Source organism: Limulus polyphemus, unplaced genomic scaffold (assembly GCF_000517525.1).
Source record: "Limulus polyphemus unplaced genomic scaffold, Limulus_polyphemus-2.1.2 Scaffold1056, whole genome shotgun sequence".
In the NCBI taxonomy this organism is placed as follows: Eukaryota; Metazoa; Arthropoda; class Merostomata; order Xiphosura; family Limulidae; genus Limulus; species Limulus polyphemus.
In genome coordinates, this window is record NW_013666666.1 from 206,305 (window position 1) to 228,353 (window position 22,049).

The 22,049-nt window shown below is 32.9% G+C and overlaps 1 protein-coding gene across 2 annotated transcripts in view; it reads left to right on the plus strand.

Moving 5' to 3' along the window:
- LOC106461907 (early endosome antigen 1-like) overlaps positions 1-22,049 on the plus strand; it is a 185,333-nt gene that overhangs the window by 66,956 nt on the left and 96,328 nt on the right. For both annotated transcript variants that reach the window (XM_013921774.2, XM_013921775.2), the window contains 4 exons: positions 2,528-2,665; positions 5,058-5,144; positions 9,226-9,308; positions 19,292-19,385. In XM_013921774.2, coding sequence (XP_013777228.1) covers positions 2,528-2,665; positions 5,058-5,144; positions 9,226-9,308; positions 19,292-19,385 — 402 coding nt within the window. The remainder of the gene's footprint in view (positions 1-2,527; positions 2,666-5,057; positions 5,145-9,225; positions 9,309-19,291; positions 19,386-22,049) is intronic.

Sequence of the window (22,049 nt, forward strand, 5' to 3'; positions counted from 1 at the left end):
AAGTTTCATTTTGCCAATAAGGCCAATTTGTTAGGTCTTCTTTAAATTAGGGCTTATCAGCCTAAGTAACAGCTTGTATGGGATTATTACATATATGGAATGAAACCTTCTGATTAACAGTCAAACAAAAAAGTGTCTTTCATATAATTTTGGTATGGAAAAAAATATTTCTATTATATGATAGTGATCACAAATACAGTGAAACTCCATGTAGTGTTTTTCACATCTTAAAGAAAGAAAAAATTACAGATTAATAAAATTGAAACTATTTGAAAGTTAAAAGGATGTCAGAACACATACAAATCAGTAATTAAATCTACAACAAAGGTAGCATTTTTGATTGTTTCTTAGAAAAAAGTATCGCAATGAAATCTTTTTGAAATATCAAAGCTGTAAACTCATACAAATATCCCATAAAAGAATAAGATATTTTATTTACAGAAGCTAAATAATCTGTACAAAGTTCTTCTGAAGTTTGAAACTATTTTATCCAGTATTTTGTTCACAGTGCAGTAAAAAGAACCATACTTCAGGTTCATTAAGTCAATGCACCCAGATCTGATAAGAGTTAATATGAAACTTGCTGTTTAACCTTTTGCAACAGGTAGGTCAAAATGCACATGTCATGACCTTTTACACAGTTGCATTCAAAATTTAATTAAACTACTTTGTTATCAATGTACAAACAAACTTGGCATAAAAATATAGTTAATAAACCAAATTTTAAAATTATATAAGTTTTGAGTTCTTGATTTTATAAGGAAATATTAAAAAAATCCTTAAACTCCTTGGTATGATAATTGCGGCATTTGTTCTCTATGCTTTCCCTCTTTTCTAATTTATCATCCTTCTGAGAAGTATGAAATTTAGATATAAGTTATTATAGTAATATAGATATTACTCAGGCAAAGAATATTTCTGTACCCTTCAATCTTGTTTCTCAACATCATCAACTAGAAAATCAGACCCACTTGCCATGCCCACCCATCACATCCCATCTTTCACAAATTCCTAATAGTTCTTTTTGATGTTTTATACTATGTTATGTATGACCAATAGAAAGCCAGAGTTTAAATCTATCAAATGACATATTGTATTATGCTGTTTTCTGTACATTTCACTCTCTGTTTTGTCCTTCAGTTTCAAATATATTTTCACAGGAATCACATCAGTGAGCTTAGCTGAATTTTTAAAGGCTCTTATTGCAAAGTTAAAAAGCCAGAAAAATTATGATAGTGATAGGACACTGTTTGCTTTTTGCACGTTATTATTCTGTTTTTTAGGTGCAGTATTTAATTAAATGAAAAATTATTTAATATATTAGTACCATTAGTATAAAAAAAAGTTTCATTGACAGTCAACACAATAAAAAATGAAAACTCAGGTGAGCACTATATTTGTATTTTTTCTTTATTATTATAAATGTAACAAATATGTAAAAATTAAAAACTTATTAGGTTATATTAGGTAAGATAATGAAAAAAACAATAAAAATAAAAATTCTTCACAAGGTATGTTCATGAGCTTATGCATTACGTGATTTAAAACTTGTGTGGCAGGATTATTAGCTAGATACAGTTCAAAGGGCAATAAAAACAATAAAATTAAGTATAAACAGAGGCAGACTGTTATGAACATTAAGCCATTTAGGAAAAACAATTGTAATTTTCAGTTATAATCTGCAATCATTCTAGAACGAAAAAAAGGGGAATTTACATTTATTTAAAAATTTTTATGATGGTTACAAGTGTGGTGAAATCACTGATTTCATTTAGAGTTAGGGTAGAGAAAATAACATAAAATATAAAGTTTGTTATTTATTTAGGAGGTATTATAGGTTATACAAATGAAATTTTAAAATTTTCAGATGAAGAAAAATATTTTTGATTTTAGCACGAAAATCACTTTGCACTCACAACAGCGAACAATCTGACTTCATATATTCTTGAACAAATCTTTAGTTAAAAAACGTTTAAAAAATCTGTTGTTGTTTTTTGTGTACAAAAGTCATGTAATATTTACTTAAAGCTTGCTAAATTTCTTGAAAACATACAAAACAAGATAAAAGTTACAGTCAGAGGTGTTGCTAGGTGCTTGAAAGATTCTGGACACAGGAATTTTCAGTGCTTCAGTATGATATCAATCATGGTTTTCTATTCTAATGAAATATCACAGATTACTGTTATTACCTATTGTAATGTTCTTACAGTATGAATAATTTATGTAACATAAATGTGCATTGTGATCCACTATAAAGTACTACTAACTTATTTGTCAAAGCTTAGCTAACCAATACTGCATTAATAGCACATGTTATTGTTATATAAAGTGGTATATAAAGTAAAATCTAAAAAAGTTGTAACTTTGAAATGCTAATTGGAGTTTTTATTATATTAATAAACTATGCTTAAGATGTACAAGAATTTGATTTAACTTGATTTTCATTATAAATGTATACCATAAGGTTATATGCCATTTGCAATAAAACAATACCTGGAATTGTCTAAGAAATGTATCCTATTTTTAGATGCAGAGAGATACAGAAAATTCCATTGGTGAAAAGCATGAATTAGAAAAGATATTCATTCAGCAAAAGGAGCAACTACAAAATGAGTTGCATCTCAAGGAAAAAGAAACAGTTGAACTACAACAGCAAATGGAAAAGGTATGTGACATGAAATAATAAAATGTTGGTTTGCAGGTTATTTGGGTATGTTGAGGATGTGATAAATGTTCAAAGGATGTTAGTTTTAAATTCAGATGATTATACATATTTCTTGTTTGGAAAGAAACACACTTTATATTGAATAGATGTGTTCAATACATTGATATACCTTTAGCATTGTTGAACTATGTTCATAAAATGTAGGAAACTAAATGTGTAGATTTCTTGGTGATTTTTGTTTTTTATAAATTTATTACAACAGTAAAAATAATTTATCTCTAATAACTGTTTTGCTGTCTGGTCAACATTAATCCCCATTTTGAAATTGTGTATCAAAATATTTATTTTCACATACATCATTTAATTTGACAGTGAACAGAACACTAAAATTGTTCAACATCACACTTATCTGGTCAAACACTAGAAATGTTAAATTTTGTTCATTCGGCTGAGTTCGTGACCCCAAATTGACTTTTATAATTCTCATAGTATACTTTTTGTTTCATCATAAATGCTCTGATTGCAAAGTGACTTTCATGTTAAGATTAAAAATACTTTTCTTCTTCTAAAATCTCAAATTTCATTTGCATAATCTCTAAAACCTTCTAAATACATTTCTCAAATTTTTTTCAGTATATTTTATCTGTTATTTTCTGTACCCTAACTCTGAACAAAGTTGATCAATTTGACTGACCTTGTAACTGCCAGAAAATCTAAATCTAAATTGACTTTTTTTTTCTTTCTAGAATGATTTCAAATGATAACATGAAACTACATTTGTTTATCTTAACTAGCTTTAAACTCATAACAGCATACATATATTTATACTTAAATTTTATTGTTTTATTGCCCTTTGAACCATCTCTAACTACTATTCGTGCTGTTACAAGTTTTAACTCACATTCAACTATTATGCTATCGAATTATATTACCCACAAGCTGCTCACATGCATGCCTCATGAACAATTTTTATTGTATTATTATTTATTTTACCTAATCTGACCTTAACTAACCTAAAGAGTTTCATATTTTTATATTTTGGGTACTTTTATAATAATAAATAAAGAACACACATGAAAAACAAGAAATTACTTAACTGGGCTGCAACCCTTTTTTTTTATTTTTTGCTGTTGATTGTCAATAACATTTAAGCCTACTTTTTTATACTAATGGTAGTACTTCACTAAATAATTTTTATTTAATTAAATAATGCACCAAAAAAACATAGAATAATAACATACGAAAAGCAAACAATGTCTCATAACTCACAATTTTTCTGGCTTTCTGACTATGTGATAAGAGCTGTCACAAATTCATCCAAGCTAGTCGATGTGTTTCCTCTGGGAATGAAACTTGTAATGAAAAAGAAATTGACAATTCTCTGTACAAAAAACAATATATTATAATATATCACTTGATACATGAAAACCTTGGCTTTCGATTGGTTATAAATAATATATTATTAAACATAAGAAAGAGCTATTGACAAATCCTGAAAGGGTGGATGTGGCAAGAGAGGTCTGATTTTCTATGTGATGGCTCTATAACCAAACAAGATTGAAGGCTATTAAAATTGTGTTTGTCAGAGCAATGACAATTTTATAGTGAGTAATTTACATTATATTTTGTGCTTGTCAGGTGGGTGGTGAATAAAATAGAGAAGGGGGGATGCCTAGAGAGAGAAAATCTCTCATTTCTCACACTAGAAGAAATTCAGGATTTTTTAAAATATTTCCTTATAAAATTAAGAACTTAAAACAATATACTATTAAAATATGGATTATTAGCTATGATTTTATGCTATACTAATTGGTATAACTGGAACAAAAAAATAGTTTAATTAAATTTTAGATATGACTCACTTAAAACCTTGAGGTGCGTAGTAAAAGATGCTCGTGGAGAGAAGCTTACGTCCCATTTTCAAGTGATGATCACAACAGCTTCTTTCACAGTGGGTTTTTGGTTGAAAATGAAAACAAAACTATACAATCATCGTAAGTTTACCATCACACTTGACTGTTCAAATGTTGGATTTTACGCTTTTAGCTTACACAAATAGATAAACAGTAAACTGTAGGTTTGATAGTAATTTCAACATTGAAAATTATGTATAAATTGAAGTATGATAGTAATATCAAGAACTTCATAAAAGAATCATCAAAATGAGATTTAAGTTGATTTTATTGTAAATTAGACTTCAGCTACACATTTTCAATACTTATATAGGAGTTAGTTTCAAGTTTCTTGATGAATGTTTATGGAATTATAGTCTACTTCAACATCCAAGCACTTAGACCATGTTTAAATGATACATATAATATAAAACTGTTTGTATTACTTTTATAAAGAAATTATATTGGTGAAGTACATGTTTTATCTTTTTGTTTATCAGCTCTTGGAAAAACTGAAAGAAAAGGATTCTCAACTCCAAGATACTCATAACCAGATTTCTAATCTACAAGAACAGTACCAGTATCAGGTGAGCTACTAGAACTTTAAAATGTAAGTCAGGTGTACAGACACTACCAGAGTCAGACAGATTGACTGACATGGCTAAGAAACAGTTTTACTAAGTAATATATGTCATTATATCTTATAATATACGGAATCATTATTTATTATTACAACTATTTCATGAACTTCAATAAAACAATTTTGAGTAATACAAATCTATTTGAAATCTTAATACATGCTGAAAATATTTGCTGTCTTAGTTACAAATTTCAGACCAGTCTCTGAGACACCTGCATGTACAGACCCCAACCATGCCATACACTTGACAATGGCATTCAATGAATGCAGATACCTTAGATACCCACATTTTCTAAAATGGAAGTCCAAATTTTCCACTAAAGTAATAGGTATATTCAGGATGAGACAGCAGAAAGTCTTCTTCTGTTTTTCATCAGTTATGATAATCAGTCTGGAAGAAACTCAAATGATCATGATGATGAATCTTTTTATCCAAACTCTGCAGTTGCTGATCCAGTATTTGTGATTGTGACCAAAGCTCCAATGTTTACCACAGGGTTTAGTTTGAGGCTCTTGCACCTATTGGCTCCTACATCAACAGCTTTTGTAATCTCGCTGCTGAGAAGCCTTGGTCAGTGACTAAGAACAAGTGGACTCCAGTATGCTGTCATGTTGATAAATAATGTTCAGCATCAGAACACAAGGGGTGAAATGATAAAACACCTAAAAACTGCTTATCTCATCCTCCATTTAGAGTAGTGAGAAAAATAAGACCCCTAAAACTAAGAACTTGGATGACATGAGAATAACTTATGTAGCAACACAACCAGTTGTCAACTTTCTGGTTAAAATAGTGTTTTATGTGAAATAACTTATTTATTGACTGTTTTAGGTGTAGAAGACTGAAAGGGGTTGCTGTGATAGCAATGACTTTAGATTCAATGGAAAGACGTTACCAGGATCATTTGTGACATTAAGGTGCATGATATACTTCAACACATGGGGTATTACTTTTGCCACAACTTGTGTATGTTTGCAGTATTTATAAGTGTACATTTTAGTACCATAAGCATATTTTATATGCTATTGTGAATAAATGAACATGCCACTACAATCAGGGTTCAACAACAAAAACATAATTTATTCACAATAAAAACACTTAGAAATAACTTCAACACAGTTAATAAACAAAAGCCTGGCCAGAACTTCACAAAAATATTAATAAACATTTAGTATAAATATTAATAAATCCAGAATAATGGAATCCAGAAAAAATAACTAACTCCGAAAATTAAATACAGCAAATACAATATTCGAACAAGACCTTTCAATATCAATAACAATATTGAGTGACAAAGAGCAATAACTATTTCATGATTCTCTCTTTATCTCAGTGAAACTTCTGGCAGGGTATTTATTCACAGAGTACGTCACGAGAGTCTTCTGTACGTCACTGCTAGGGAAGCTGATGTCAGTTTCATCATACACATATATATTCTTACTCAAATACAAATAATTATGTAGAAGGTGAGTTAGGGTTTTAATGCAGCTAAAATTTCATAGATAAACTAAACAATAGAAGGAAATAATAAATGAATGATAAACACAACCATAATTATAAAAAAAAAAGAATTTGCTATCTCACAAGTTGACTAGGCAATTGTGTCTAGGGTCAACTGAATGCCAGTATTGGACATTCTTAACAGGTGTTGAGGACATTATATCATGTCTGGTTTTAGGGTATAATGCCCACAAAATTTTAGCATATTGTTCTTAATATGTTGAGCTTTTGTCAGCGTAGCAAGTTCCCTCATAGGCATTCATGGTCAGTGATCACCAGAACTTTCTCTTATTTCTTCATGAATTCTTTACCACTACCAAAAAATAATAATAATGAATAAATTTTATCTATTTTTTAACAAAAACAAATAATAACTAATAGTCAAAGAAAAAAATGTTTTTAAAATACTTTTACAATAGCAAATTTAATAAATGCGTGGAATGCTATGTGTTGTTGAAGTCATTATAATACCAATGGCATTACAACATCTAAAAGCTACGTGACTAGTTTTCAAAAATATTACTATTGTCAATTCAGACATTCTTACTTCTCATTTTTTTCAGAACTTGTTTAAACCTAACACATCATTCATATAGTAATATATATATTCATATAAATAAGGGTTTTATTATATTTCATCCTGGACACCTTTTTTTCACAGAAAACTAAGTGGTAGTGTCTAATTCATGCATAGTAGTTTATATATCACATCTTAAAGCTTCAGGTGTATTTTGATTATAGTAGTATTACCTAACTATATATTCTATGGTTTAGGCTTGTACATTTGATAGACATATCTATCTGCCTGTGTTTACTTTAATGTTTATGAGTAATCATTCCAATAAACTCTTGGATGAGAGTCTGGGTGAACACATAACATATGTTTATTCAGTGGGATATTGTCACCCTGACTTAAAAACAGAGAAAATGTAACATGTATAATAGTAGAGCAGTGGTTTCATTTTATTCTAATCTTCTGTTTATACAGTTTTATTAATTGGTGGTTCCCTTCTAAACATTTTTGAACTCTTGTGGTTGCATGTAAAAATGAAGTTTTGAGCAGATGTATTTGTGATAAACCCTAGCAAGACAGTTATTATTAACAATTTTCATACTGGAATTTACTAGTGTTTTTTTTTGTGTGCTTTCCAAGCTGCTAAATTAAAAGCTGTTTCATTTCAAACATGCTATAAAGCAAAATATTTGTACCTTGAGAATTTTTTAGATTTGGTTATGTGCTGACATAAGTGTAGATTAATAAGTCTAAATTGTAAAATACAAATGTAACTGTAAGTTTAATGAGCAGACTTAGAGTAATCTTCATAAATGTTTGTTTTTGAAAAAAGAAATATGTTATGCCTAAACAAAATGTAAGTTTTTTACTTTTATCGTCAAAGTTATGAGTTGAGTTGTTATAAAATAATTGTCAGTTTTTTGTGGATGTCGTTTAATCATTTCACTAATTGGAATTTCTGCTAAATGAAAATGACTAAACAACAATATATGAATAGAATTTTTAATACTTTATTAATTTGTCAATAGAAAACTATATGAGGTCTTAGTTTACATTGGCTTTGCTACAAATTTGTTAAAAGCCTTCATTAAATATGGAAAATTGCAAGAATTTTAACATCTTTGTATAGTTTCAACCAATTTCCAAAGCTAATTTACAGAAATTATAATTTTTAAACAGAGATTTTTTAGTGATGGGCATCAGTTCTTTTGTAGGACTTTTATTACAACAAATTTTAGTTTTTAATATACATGTATATTTGTTTCAGTACTCATGTTTAGACAAAATTTCTCAAGTTTTTTATAGCTTTTAATTTCAACAATACATCAATGTAAAAGTTCAAAATATCCATAATGGTCAAAAATGTCAGATCTTTATGTTCTCCTAATGTATTAACTGTTGAGTTGCATTTAACACTGAGAAAAAGAATTCACTTAAAAATATAAAAAAGTTTTCATTTTGAAACAAGCTGTTTCCTTTTTATATTTATACATGGCAAATTATTTGTCTCTGGTAATTTAAAAGCTCCTTTGCTGTAATAAAATTAGCACTTTTTTTAGTGTGGGTTGTTTTTTTTAATGTGATGAAGCTAATAGTGCTAACCGGCAAATATAAGTTTAAAACATACTTTGTATTAACCTTTTGTAACAGTTATCATGCAATTTGTGACACATCTTGAGTATTATGGAATTGACTTTCATTTTTTGTATTAAATCTTGCAGTTTGAATACTTGGTAGTTTTCTGCTTTATAATTAAAAGATATCTTTGCCCACTGAAATAGAAATCACAATAAATAAAAGTAAAAATGATTTCCATGAGTTCTTTTATTTGATTATCCATAAAATAAATATATTAACTTAATTGTCAAACTCTTATTAGTAGTTTATTTCTATTCTATGTCATTGAACAAGTGATATTTACTAATGAATAGCTTGTAACATTTTCGTTTTTTACAATTTGATTTGTAACATTTTATCTGTATATGCTATGCTCGCATATATTTTTATTTGTAGTGCAGTGCCAATGATGACCTTACTAGTCAGATATGGGAAAAAGAATCTCAACTACAGGAAAATCTTCGATTGGCTCAAACAAAGTAAAAACATTTAATTATAAATTAATATTTTTGTGTATTTTTTAGCTCTTATAATATGTAATCTTTCAAAGACATTTTACCAAATTTTTACAAAAAAATGGACAAATAATAAAATTTGTTCTGTATATTATAAACTAATGTAATTTTAAAACAACTACTCAAATAACAGACCTTATTTCAATATATAAGTATGTTTAACCTTTTTTGTGACCAGACATTTTGTATTCCCAGGAACCAGGGAAAATGATAAGTTTAACAAAATATCAGAAATTTTATATTTGATTTATTTATGTATATTTTATTAAAGAAAGGTCTTTCAAACAGTCTCATTGTATTCAGTGTGAAAAATGCATATTGTATTGTGCTCATATGGTCCCTGGGAATAGAAATAGCTGGTTTACCAAGTACCTGTATGGAAAGTAAGGGGTTAATATACAGTGATTACTTTAAGACAGTGTACTGTTAACTGTACTCAACCTGTGTTGATGATGAATTTCGTTTTACTAGAGTTTGTCAAGGGTCACTGTTGCACATCTTACAGAGCAATCTTTTGTAATTTATTTTTCACTAACAAAAAAAAAGAATTGTGGGAACTTCAGGAAATATTTATCTAAGGCAACCATTTGGTTGTAATAGATGAAAATGTTTTTTCAGAATGTGAAAAATGTTTCTGAGTTTAAAGTGATAGGTAATAACAAGAGGAATTCTATTTGAAACTTTAATCTTATACTGCTTAAGGATTGTTTCTCATTGAGTGTTGTTAGCTCTTTCAATTTGTCTGTCAGTTATGGTATCTTTATATCCTCTTCGTAACATGGTTTGTTTAAGATTCTTGGTGTGTTTTCTGTAATTTGTTTCATCTGATTAGATTTTTTTATTCTGAGATCTTTACTGTAGATAATATTTCATGTAGTGTGAGTAGAGTGGCAGCTTTTATAGTGAAGATATTGTGGTCTGTCTATAGGTGTACTGTACAAATCGGTGTGTAATATTCCATTTTTTAAAAAGACAGTGACATTGGGAAAGTTAATTTGGTTATGGAAGTAATCAAGGGTTATCTTGATTGGTTTATGAAAGGTACTGGCATAAGAAGTAAAATGATTCGGAACTGACTGTCCAAGTGAAAAATATGTCATATATGTAACATTTCCATGTTTGAGGTTTTATGGGAATTTTTGGTAAAATCTAATTTCAGTATGACCCATAAATATATTGGCATAGTTAGGAGCCATTTTGATATCCATTAAAGTACAGTTAACCTGAAGGTAATGCTTATTATTTAGTTTGAAGTTGTTTATAGATAAAGACAAAGCTGGCAAGATCAGTTACTGTTTGATATTCTGGTGGGCTATAAAAGGTTAGAGCAGATTTCAGAATTTCAAATCTTTCATCATGTGGAATATTTGTGTAAAGGGAAGAAACATCCATTGTACACAGAAGGCTGTAAATGTTTGTTGGTATTGATTTTCTCTATGATATTAAGAAAGTGAGTCATGTCCTTTATGTGAAAAGGGAGAGTACAAGGAATACTTTTTATGTGGTGGTCGACAAAAGCAGACAGCTCCTCAGTTGCCATGTTTCTGTTAGAAAATATGGGTCAGCTGGGATTATTAGGTTTGTGAGTTTTTAGTAAAAGATAAAATCTATCTGGACAAGCCTATCTGGGTATCAAGTGCTGGAAAGTTTCTTTATTAATATTCTTCTTATGGAGAAGTTCTTTAAGTTTATCACTGATGGTTTTAGTAAACTGAGTTGTAGGGTTCTGTGTAAGTTTCTTGTAGAAATTAGTGTCCTCAAGTTGGCAGTTAGCTTCAGCGATATAGTCATCTTTGTTAAGAATAACACAGCCCCACCTTTATCTGCTGGTTTGTTTAATGTTGTTTGACTTAAGATCTTTCAGAGCAGTTTTCTCTTTTTGGTTTAGATTATTGTGACATTGCTTGTAAGGTTTTAAGGTTTGAACTATGTCATTTTTTACAGCTTTAATATAACTCTCTAAGTGTGTTTTTCTGTTTGGTGTAGGTGTCCAAGAGGTCTTTTCATGGAATATAGGTGTAGGTCGATTGTTTCTAGGGTGAAATTTGTTGTGAAACAATTTGCAAAGTCTTAATTTATGAGAAAATTTGTGTTGGTCAGATAGAAATTTGGGTTCATTAACAAAGTAGTTGTTTGGACAGAAGTTGAAACCTTTAATAAGGATACTGAGTTCTGCATATGAAAGAGCTATGTTTAAAATATTAATTATGATGGAGACATGTGGAAAGAGTTCACTATTACTTTAGAATTTGTGAGGTCACTTATTTTTTACAGGTGTGACAATTTGAGAGAGCTCATTGCTAGTAGAGGATGAAGTGTTTTTAGGTATTTCTTTCAGAGAGGTTTTGATAGTATCTGGTAGAGTGCTTGCTACTATGGTAAATTCTTTATCATAAAGAGAAGGGTTTAAAAAAAGTGCTGTTGGAAGCGGTTTTTGAATAGATGTTATTGGTAAAAGGCTGGTTTCCGATAAGGTACACTCCCTCTTTTCACAGTATTAGCTATTCTCGTTTTGTGTTGCATTTCACAAGCCTTCATCATCCCTCTGTTGAAATCCGAAGTTCCAACACGCCTCTTATGCAAATCATCATGAATCACCTCTCCACCAACAGGAGAGCAATACTATCATGTGATGCATGTGACTCCCTCTATGCACCACTACCGAACTATCACTTCTTGTTTGGCAGCTGTTGAGTTCAGACATTCTTTCATACATTGTTCAGTTACCTTGAAGTGGTTTATTTTTTTTATTTTTCTTCACTTTATGTATTACACTTCATAGTTGTGTAGTTAATATTTTCATTAAAGCATTACTTCCTCATGTTTGCAGCTTTTTCTCATTTATGAATTCCAAACTTACAGTCACCACTTCAGATATTTTGCCAGCATCTGATGCCGTATTTTCAGCCATGGTTGACCTGTTGGGGGATATATCATCAGGAGGGCATTAGTATGCCTCATGACCCTGTTAAGGTACCTTTCCTACCTTCACCTTCTGTCAGAGGATCTTCACAGGAACCCTAAGGGATTTTCTGCTGAAATTTTTTCCATTCTTAGTTCTACGTTGGTTCGTCTGTTGTCTTTGGCTCTCAAACGTGGTTTGTGTGTTGTTGATACCTCTTCGGCCGTGACGTGGTTTGGGCATGGACCCGTCTCCAGGCTCCTTATCTTAGGGACCTCCACATGGTGCAGTTCCTGCGGGGTTATGTGTTTAACTTGGTTCGTGAGTCATTGGAGTTGTGGGTGGCCTTGGCCCATCAACATTCTACCCTTACTAACTTTTGTCATTTGTCGCTGTCGGGGCCGAGCACAGCACCGGTTCCTGTCCCTGACTTTCCCCTTACCAACCTCTATCCCACCCTCCCGCAGTGCCATAGCTGGATGTTTTACTTGATGATGTACAATCTGCCAACAGCAGTAACGTTGACTACATTGTCGGTTCAGGCTCAGTGGGGACTCGTCTCTTGAATTTCGTTCATTGGTGGGGGCTTTTTGTCGCTGATTTCTGGGTTTGCAGAGTGGTCTAAGAGGGATACATTATCCCTTTTCTATCCCTTCCTCCCATGTTCCCGTTACCTTTCCTTCTCCATGGGATCCCTCAACATGCCAGCGTGTCTGTCAGAGGCAGTTCAGGGCCTCATCGCACAACAGGCTATCGAACCAGTTTCACCAGATACACAGGGTTTTTACTCCTGCCTGTTTGTGGTTCCCAAGAAGACTGGCATTCTGTCATTGACTTATCCCATTTCAATCAGTATGTTCACACTCTTCGCTTTACCATGGAGACATACCTTTCTCTTTGGTGGTCATTTTCTCCAGGTCTTTGGATGACTAAGGTAGATGTTTCCAATGCTTACCTACACATTCCTGTGGTGGAACGTTGTGTACCAGTTTCACACCTTACCTTTCAGCCTAGCCTCATCACCATACATGTTTTGTCATGTGGTCTGCTCCTTTGCTCAGCATATTCATGCCATGGGATTGCACTTTTATGTTTATATGGACAACTGGCTTCTTTTTGCTCATTTGGAACTGGAATCGGCCTATCACACTTGTCAGCTCCTGACCAAAGCTGTGTGGGTGGGCTGGTTGGTCAAATTGGAGAAGTCTTCAACTTACCCAATACCTCATCCACTTGGGTGTTGTCTTCAACATCCTTCTCAGTCTGGCCCAACCTTCACCTCTCTGACTCGATTCTATGGAGTGGGCTGTTCTCTCACTTACAGCTCGCGAGGTTCTATCGCTTTTGGGATGCGATCCTCCATGACCCTCTCATACCCCTGGGCAGGGTCCATATGCAGATTCTTTAATTAGTCCTTCACGATAAATGGAACCTTGCCTGGGATCCCTTGGATGCTTCTATATCCCTTCCCTAATCCCTTGTAGATGATCTCCATTGGTGATTGAACAGGGCCCACACGTCGGCAGGGGTCCCGCTCCCTCTTCTGTGGCCAGATTTACATCTGTTCATAGATGCATCCCTTAAGGGCTGGAGTGCCTGGGTGGATCACCAGGAGGTTTCAGGTTATTGGTTTGTGGAGGAGAATACTATACCCTTCACAACAGTGTTCTCAAACTCCTGGCTGTTCATCAGGCTTTGGATCATTTTCTTTCTCTTGCCAGTGGCTGGCTGGTTATGATCCATTCCAACAATTCTACCATGGTGGCACTAATTCCAGATCCCTGTGTTTTTGCACTGTGGATTTTCTTTAGTAAACCCACACACATTGCATTCATTTGATGATGTGTCATGTACTGGGTACTTTCAATCTCGTAACTGATCATCTTTCCCTTCCGTATTGCATTTCTCCCACAGAGTGGTCCCTGCCTCCTGTCATTTTTCGGTGGATCTATCTGCATCTGGGTATGCCCCATACGAATGGCTTTGCCACCACCCTCAATCACAAATTACCTCGGTCCCAAATTCCCCATCCTCAAGCCTTGGCTGTCAATGCCTTCAACCAGGATTGGTCTAATCTGTTCCTTTATGTTTACCCTCCCATCCATTTACTCCATTGGGTGGTCTCCCTCATACATGCCACTCCATGCGTGTTCCTTCTGATTGCTCCTTACTATCCTGCTCAACCCTTGTTCCCTCATTTGTTCCAACTGCAGGTGATCCCTCCTCTTCCTTTCTATCCCAACTTGCTCTGTCAATACCAGTCACTAGTGCTCAATCTCACACCATCTGTTCTCTGTCTTAATGCCTGGCTTTTGTTAGATTCCCGGTGAAGAGTTCTGGTTTCTCTCGCATAGTAACTTCATATTTAGCTTGTTCCATTTGCCCTTCTTCTTTGGCCATCTATCAACACAAGTGGAATATTTATCACTCCTGGGCATTGACTTGAGGTTTCAGGGCTTCTCACCCAACGTTGCCTGTATCTCTGAGTTTCTCATGTAGCTCTTTGAGAGGGGTTCTTCAGTCTCCTTGATTTTGGGGTGGCATTATCCCATACCTCCTTTTTCTCATTTCTGCAGGGTCTTTGCTTCCCCTGTCCTTTCCATATTGATTCATTCCTTCTGGTTCCATTGACCACCGTGTTGTCCCTTGCTCCCGGACTGGGACATTAATATGTTCCTTCATGCCCTCACTTTATCTCCATTCTAACCTCTGTCTACATGTTCCCTGTTTATATTTCCTCCTGCTTCTAGCCTGTGGACATCTTAGTTCGGATATTTTTTCTTCAACGTTACCCGGACCTTGTATCACTTCTACTTTATCCTTTATCTGGATCGTACTTTCCTTCCTAAGACCTCTGCAGCTCAAGAAGGTCAGTCCTCCTTTTCCCCTATCCTCTATATCTCATCTCTACCCTCATCCTGATTCGGATAGACTCCTCTATCCTGTCCATGCCGTCCATTGTTATATTGCTAGCACGGCTTTCTTTTTGGGTCCTCGTTCCCATCCTTTTTATCACTTGGCAACCTTCCTTTTCTCGTGATCTTTCCTCGGTTACCCTGACCAACTGGGTTCGATGTTTGATCCAGTTGGCCTATTCCTCCTTGTCTCCTTCCCAGTGTGATCTCTTTCATGTTTTCTCACATCAAATCTGTCACCTTATGTTCTCCCTTGCCTCTGTCTTTGTCGGCCATTGGAGGAGATTCTACGATTGAGCATGTGGATGACTCCACACATGTTGACTCCTTCTACCTACACCACATCACTGTTTCTGCTTCCTCTGGGTATTGCCTGCCACCTGTGGCTATTCTACAGACCTCAGCGTGGCTGTGACACAAGGTAAGTCTTTACTGATGCTTTCTTTTCTTTCAGGGGCTCCTGCTTCAGCTTCACTTTGGATCCCACTCTGTGACGAGTGTTGCCTGACCAGGTACTCTGTCTGTAGTCCAAATGAGTTTCACTTAGAAGGCTATAACCATTCACAGACATCTTGCTATCAAATCTGCACTGTAAGCCATGTTGATTCTTATACATTTTCCATGGCTATGTACACTCATCCTTGAGATGGGTGTTTCACAAGATCACTAGAATTTAAATTCCTTGTGATATGCCATGCCAGACTGTACCACCCATGGACAGCATTGGTAAAGCAGAAGGGGATTGCTGCCCATCCCTGACAAGCCTAGATTGAATAAATTGGTGTGGTCTACTTTGAAAAATAGGGTTTCATGATCACCCATTGCACTGTCTAGGTTGTTGTCAGACTCTCCACCACATTTTCCCCCCTCTTTCTTCCAGTGGAGTAAGGAAGCTCAAGCTGCTAGGATGGTAGACCATGGAGGCAACCTGCTGGATGCATTCCACAAAGATGGCTATAACCATTTAGTTCAGAGTAGGGTGGTGGTGTTCTGCTGGTGTAGAGAGAGTTACAAGATCCCTCGGATGAGTAACTATTTCCCAGAGTTGAGATGCCCAAATGCAGTTCACTCCTCCAATTGGGTGCCCTCCTCCTTCCTTCATATGAATGTTGGTTTTGGAGATCAAGTGAACCAATCACATAAGTCCTCACATAGGTTTTGGGTTGTCCATCTTCCCCGCTTGACTTGTCTTCTGTGTTGTGGGTTGCAGAAGATTTACTGTTTCTGCTTCTGTTCTAGATTTTCCCTCATTGGGATTAGTTATACACACGTCATTGGGCAAAGTAGGTGTAGGTAAGCAAGTATTTAAAAAAATTTAAGAGGTGGGTGGGGCCACCTTGGTTAATTCAATAAATATATTAATATCTCAGAAATGAGAAAAGATAGGAAGTTCTTATCTTATATTCCAGCTTTCCAGTATTGGTAATTTGAGTAAAAATACTATAGACTTTGTATTTGGAACTCTGCAGGAGAAATGATGGCACGGTTGACTGACAAAGATTGTAACATAGAACATGCAGTATTTGCACTAGCATATGTTTTGTGTAGTTTTGAAGAGAAGGAAGATGAAGGGTTTGTGAGTAGGGAAGAGTTAACAACAGAAGAATGAATGTTTTTATTGGTGGAACTTTATGTTGGCAGGAAAGTGTGATTTGTGTTGAGTTCATTAGCAGAACCAACTGAGACTGGAAGCTCACTGTGAGAGAATGAATGAATTGTTAGATGAAAAGATTGAGTGACAGACGCACTAGAGTGTGAGAAAGGAGGGGATGTAGAGTCTGGATAGAAATAGCAAAGTGAGATAGTTAGGGTGACTTGGAAGACAAGACTGGGAGAATACAGCAAGAGATAAAGTATTTGAAGTTTGAAGTCAAGATAAAGATTCCAGAAAAGTTGAGGTGAAGTACATCATGTGTGAGAAAATCAGTGGGTGGTATTAGGTTTGTGTGGTTAATAAAGGCAAGTTGAGTGTTGAGTTTACAAAGGATTTTGGTTAATTTGTTAAAATATTGAACTTCATTGTGTTATTGGTGTGGTGCTTTGTGTGTTGAAATCATCTGTTGAAAGGTGTGTGTTTGCATGTTTATGGACTACTCTAGAGATAGCCAGTTTAATGTATGGTCTTAGGCTAAAGATATAGGCTATTGTGTTTTGGAGCTCTGAAAAGCAGTCATCAGCAGTCTTATTGGCCTGTTTCAGATCATTAGTTCCAAAATGAATTATCAGAAATTGGATAGATTCAGGAAGGGAAATGGTCATAGATACAGCATCATTTATTTTAGCATCACTGATGGATTTCAAAAGGATAAGGTGTCCATTAATAAATATTAAGTGTTTGTGTAGATATTTGAGCATAGAGTCACCTAAAATACCTATGTTAGGAATTAGAAGAGTTTACTTACCGGAATTGGGTACACGTTCCTTATGTGGAGATACATTCATGGTGTTAGAAAAAACACATAGGTTCAAGAAATCAATTTAACACAAAGATACGATAACCTATAACTCAAGCACTTTTGAAAGGTGGACGTGTTAAATTTATTTATTGGACCTACATCTTTTTCTAACATCATGAATAAAATTAATTGTAATATTCACTATGTTCCCAGAAAAGTAAACATTTTATGATATAATGTTCATAGATATAGAAGTTGCAGAGGAGTAATATCTTCCCGAATGTTTGCATAATACTCCAGTTTAAGTGGCATTAAGTTTCACAGGTTTTTCAAGATCTGATTATAAGTCTTGAAAAAATATTTTTTCCATGTTCTTTCATATATTTATAGTATTTTAATACAGATGAAAAGAAAATTTACATTTACATCTTGAAATTAATATACTTCTTGATAACTACTTTATCTCATTTTGATATATTGTTTTAGAAATATAATATTCAATGAAGTGTTTTTAGATAACAAGCCATCATCCATAGTTTAATACAGGATCCTCCATCAATGTTTCAGCTCCCTTTTTAAATATGAAAAAATGAAGCATGATTTCTTCAAATTAGGGAACTTTTATAAACAGAAATTACACTCTTGGAACAAGTTTTCTTACCTGGTAACAAATAATGTATATTGTACATAAATCTTAATCACTGTGTTTCTGTAGAAATGACCCAATACTTGCATAATTTTAGTTTTAACTGTAAATAAAGTCATGAAGTTTTGACAATAATTTGACTTAGTACTCTTCTTAAAAGTTACATTAAAATGTAAAGAACACACACTACAAGAATATAAAATCTTTTTTGATAATCTGAATGGAGGTAGTTAAAAAGAAATCAGTAGCACATGTAAATGTAATATCTGAACAATTTTAAATCAGTAAGCCTTATTTTAATCTATGCACAATTTTCCGGTGGACTTCTGTACTAATGAGAATCTTAATCCATTTTTTATCTCATTCAAAAGCTTAATTTTGTAGGGAAATCATTTACCTCATTGCTATCTAAACCAGCATGTTTGAGAACAGAAAGTGTCAGTTCTATAAAGGTGAATCACAGTTCAAGCATATTTAGCCAAAGTCATTAATATCCGAATATTTGTTTTCTTATAAACTTTGTAAACTTGAACAGTATTCCTTTGCATATTTGTAATTGAAAGAAATAATTCTTATGATATGGGCCACTTTATTCTTCATGTTTAGTGTTATTAACTGATATTTATGACATGTCTTTTTGCATCTAAACATAGAAATATTTGGGAAACAGCTTTATAGTTTTGTAACTATCTTGTTTTTATGACAAAGTTCATGTGCAGTATGTGTGTATAAAATCAGTTTCAATCTTCGACATTTTTGAAGCTTTAAATTTTACATTATGAAGGGTAAAAGTTCTTTTTTTTTTTATTGCCGTCAGTTTTAAAGCTACCAATTCATCATTTTAAGTTTGTTTATCTTTGAGTTCCTAAGTTTCTAATTATTACTTTGAAACTAGAGCCTTTTGTAAATAGCTAAATAACTGGAGTAGAAGGGTTTAAAATAAGTAAATTCATAACATTCATACTAAGGTGTTTTTGGACATTTCCAATAGTAATGACATTCTTAGAGTAGTACTAATGCAAATATATAGTGTTTAAACTAAATAAAAAATTTTAGGTGAACTCAAGTATATTAATTTATTTTTTTAGAGAAGAGAAAGTCAAAGTATTAGAAATGCAAGCACAAAACGACAAAGAAACTATTGAGAGATTGGAAGCTGAGAGGAATGAACTTCATTCAAAGGTGAGGAATGTTTCTTAGCCATGCATGAATTATTGTGCTTTTTCGTTTCTTACTTATTTCCTAATCTTACCTGCAAGGCCACATTTTGTCATTGCTTGTAGAATAAGAAATGGCTTCAGAAAGTTTAGTTTATACATAAAACATTGTCATAATGTTTATAAAATATTACAGCTAAGACCAAAGATAACTAATGAACTGGAAAATAACTTACAAGGTAAAATATTGTTTCATTGAATTTTTATTAGAATTTCTTACCAATTATCTTAATTTAAAAAAGAAAGCCCCCAGTGTTTAACAGTGATATGTAAATTCACTACTGTATATGATAAAATATGTTTTATATTTAGTGTCATGCATTGCGTACATACATGTATGTATATAAAATATGTGTGTACATGCCAAAAGTTAGTAATGTTTCAAGTAACTCCTATAAGAATTTATTACAAAGTTCTTTTATTTTTATTTTTTTTACCAGCCATTTAGCTATAATGCGAGTTTTTAGTTTTTGTGGATGAAGGACCACAAATTTATGTTTATTTTTGTACATTTCTTTCATTCAGTGAAAGAACAACAGGTAACCCACCAATTACCAAAGCATTGAATGGATTTCATTTTTTTCAAAAATGCACAAATTATAAGATCTTGCATTTGATTTTATTAATGATAACTTAATACAACAGTCACATTATAGCTAAGTGGGGAAATAAAACAAGACCTTGTAATAATGAATATAACTCTTCATTTTGCATTACTTTTGTTTAGAACCTTCAGAATTGAAACTTATTCAATAAAAAGTTGTATTTATATAACTTTATACATATTTTTTATTTTAATTTTGGGTTGATTTCAGGGAGCTCCTATTGAAAACATTAGTGTAATGAATTTCCTGAATTTTTTCTGAGCTTCTTATGGCACTCATACCCTCTAATAGAAAATTCAAAATATTTTGAACCAAATGATGGCAATTTGAACCTTATTATTTTAATAAAAGTCTGTTTTTATTGATTTTAGCTAACCACTGTTTGTCAACCTCGGTTGTCATGGTATTATGTAAATTGTTTATACCTCAACTTTAAATAGGCATAGGTTAGTGACCTAAACATATAACAAAAGGTCATTTACTGTTCTTTTCTACTGTGTAAGCCAGTACAGCTTCCACTTCAATAGAGACTTGTGTAAAGATCAGAACAAAAGAAAAAAAAAAGCTTAGCTTGCTAATATTTTTGTAAAGAACTTTGGCCATATTTACAGTCTTGATTTTTTTTCAAGCTTGCTTTTTCATTTTATATTTCATTTGAATAATGATATTACAGGATGATAGGAAATTTCTTTTGTCGAACAAGATCAGGCTATTGTTAGGCTTAGTTACATCATTTTGTACTCAACCATATCAACTTTCATTTCACTGACAAGATTGCTAATTTTTAAGCTGAATTCACATTAGGCTTTATCAGCTTAAATAGCTGCTTGAGTAGACAAAAAAAACACTAATTGTTTGTTTAAATACATATATAAGTAGGATTAACACTTATTAAATATGTCAAATAAAAACTTTTAATTAATAATAATTGTAAAAAATGGCTTGCTTATAATACTGGCATGGTAAAAAAGCTGTTTTTGTTGTACATCAGTGATTATAAACACAGTGATGCTGCATGTGATATTTTTTGAATCAAAATATAGACAAATTTACGGTAGAATAAAACTTTATTGGAAAACATTAAGAATGTAGGAAGATATAAAAATCAATAATTCAAACATACAGCAAGGGTAAGCATTTGTAATTTAGAAAAAACATTTAACAAACAAATATTTTGAATTTTGAAAGCTAGATATTCATACAAATATAGCATATAAAAATAACATTTTATTTTATAGAAGCTACATTATCTGTGGAAAAGTTCATCTACAGTTTCAAACAATTTTATCTTTTTTAATTCCAATAAAACAAACCATTGGTGCTTCCCATTTATAAATTCTGGTATTTTAGGGTTAAATAGCATTGCCAAATAGCAAAATAGGATTCTATATACTGAACTAAAACTCTGGTTTCAAGTACATTATATTTTTTATACCAAGTGCATATGAAGCGTACAGTGAGTGAATTAGCCCTTTTAGGGAATTATATAAAGTAATCAGTATTGTACAATTATCAAAAATTGTAATTCCCAACTATATAGGACTTATTTATACAGTCACCTATATGTATAATGTTTTGCCTTGTGTGTATATATACACAGCATGGTCACAAGTAAATAGACACCACCTTTTCAGAAAAAATGAAATTTTTCAGTGATATTCACATGAATTGATATATTTATAACTTAATTAATATCTAGTACATCTTCCTTTCACTGGAGTTCATTGATCCTTTGGGGCATCGTGAGAATCATCTCGTCAATTTCAGATTGTGGGATTTTTGCCCACTCTTGCTTCAAAACTTGGAGTAGATTGCTCTTCGAAGTTGGTTTTTTGGTTGTTTCTTGACTTGCCGGTCGAGTATGGCCCATAGGTTTTCGTTGGGGTTCATGTCAGGAGATTGGCTCAGTCAGGGCAACTTCTGGATGCCATTTTCTTCCTGACACTTTTGGGTGTTTCTAACAGTGTGACACGGTGCTCCATCTTCCTGGAATAACGTTTTGGTCTTGTCCACGAAACCTGAGG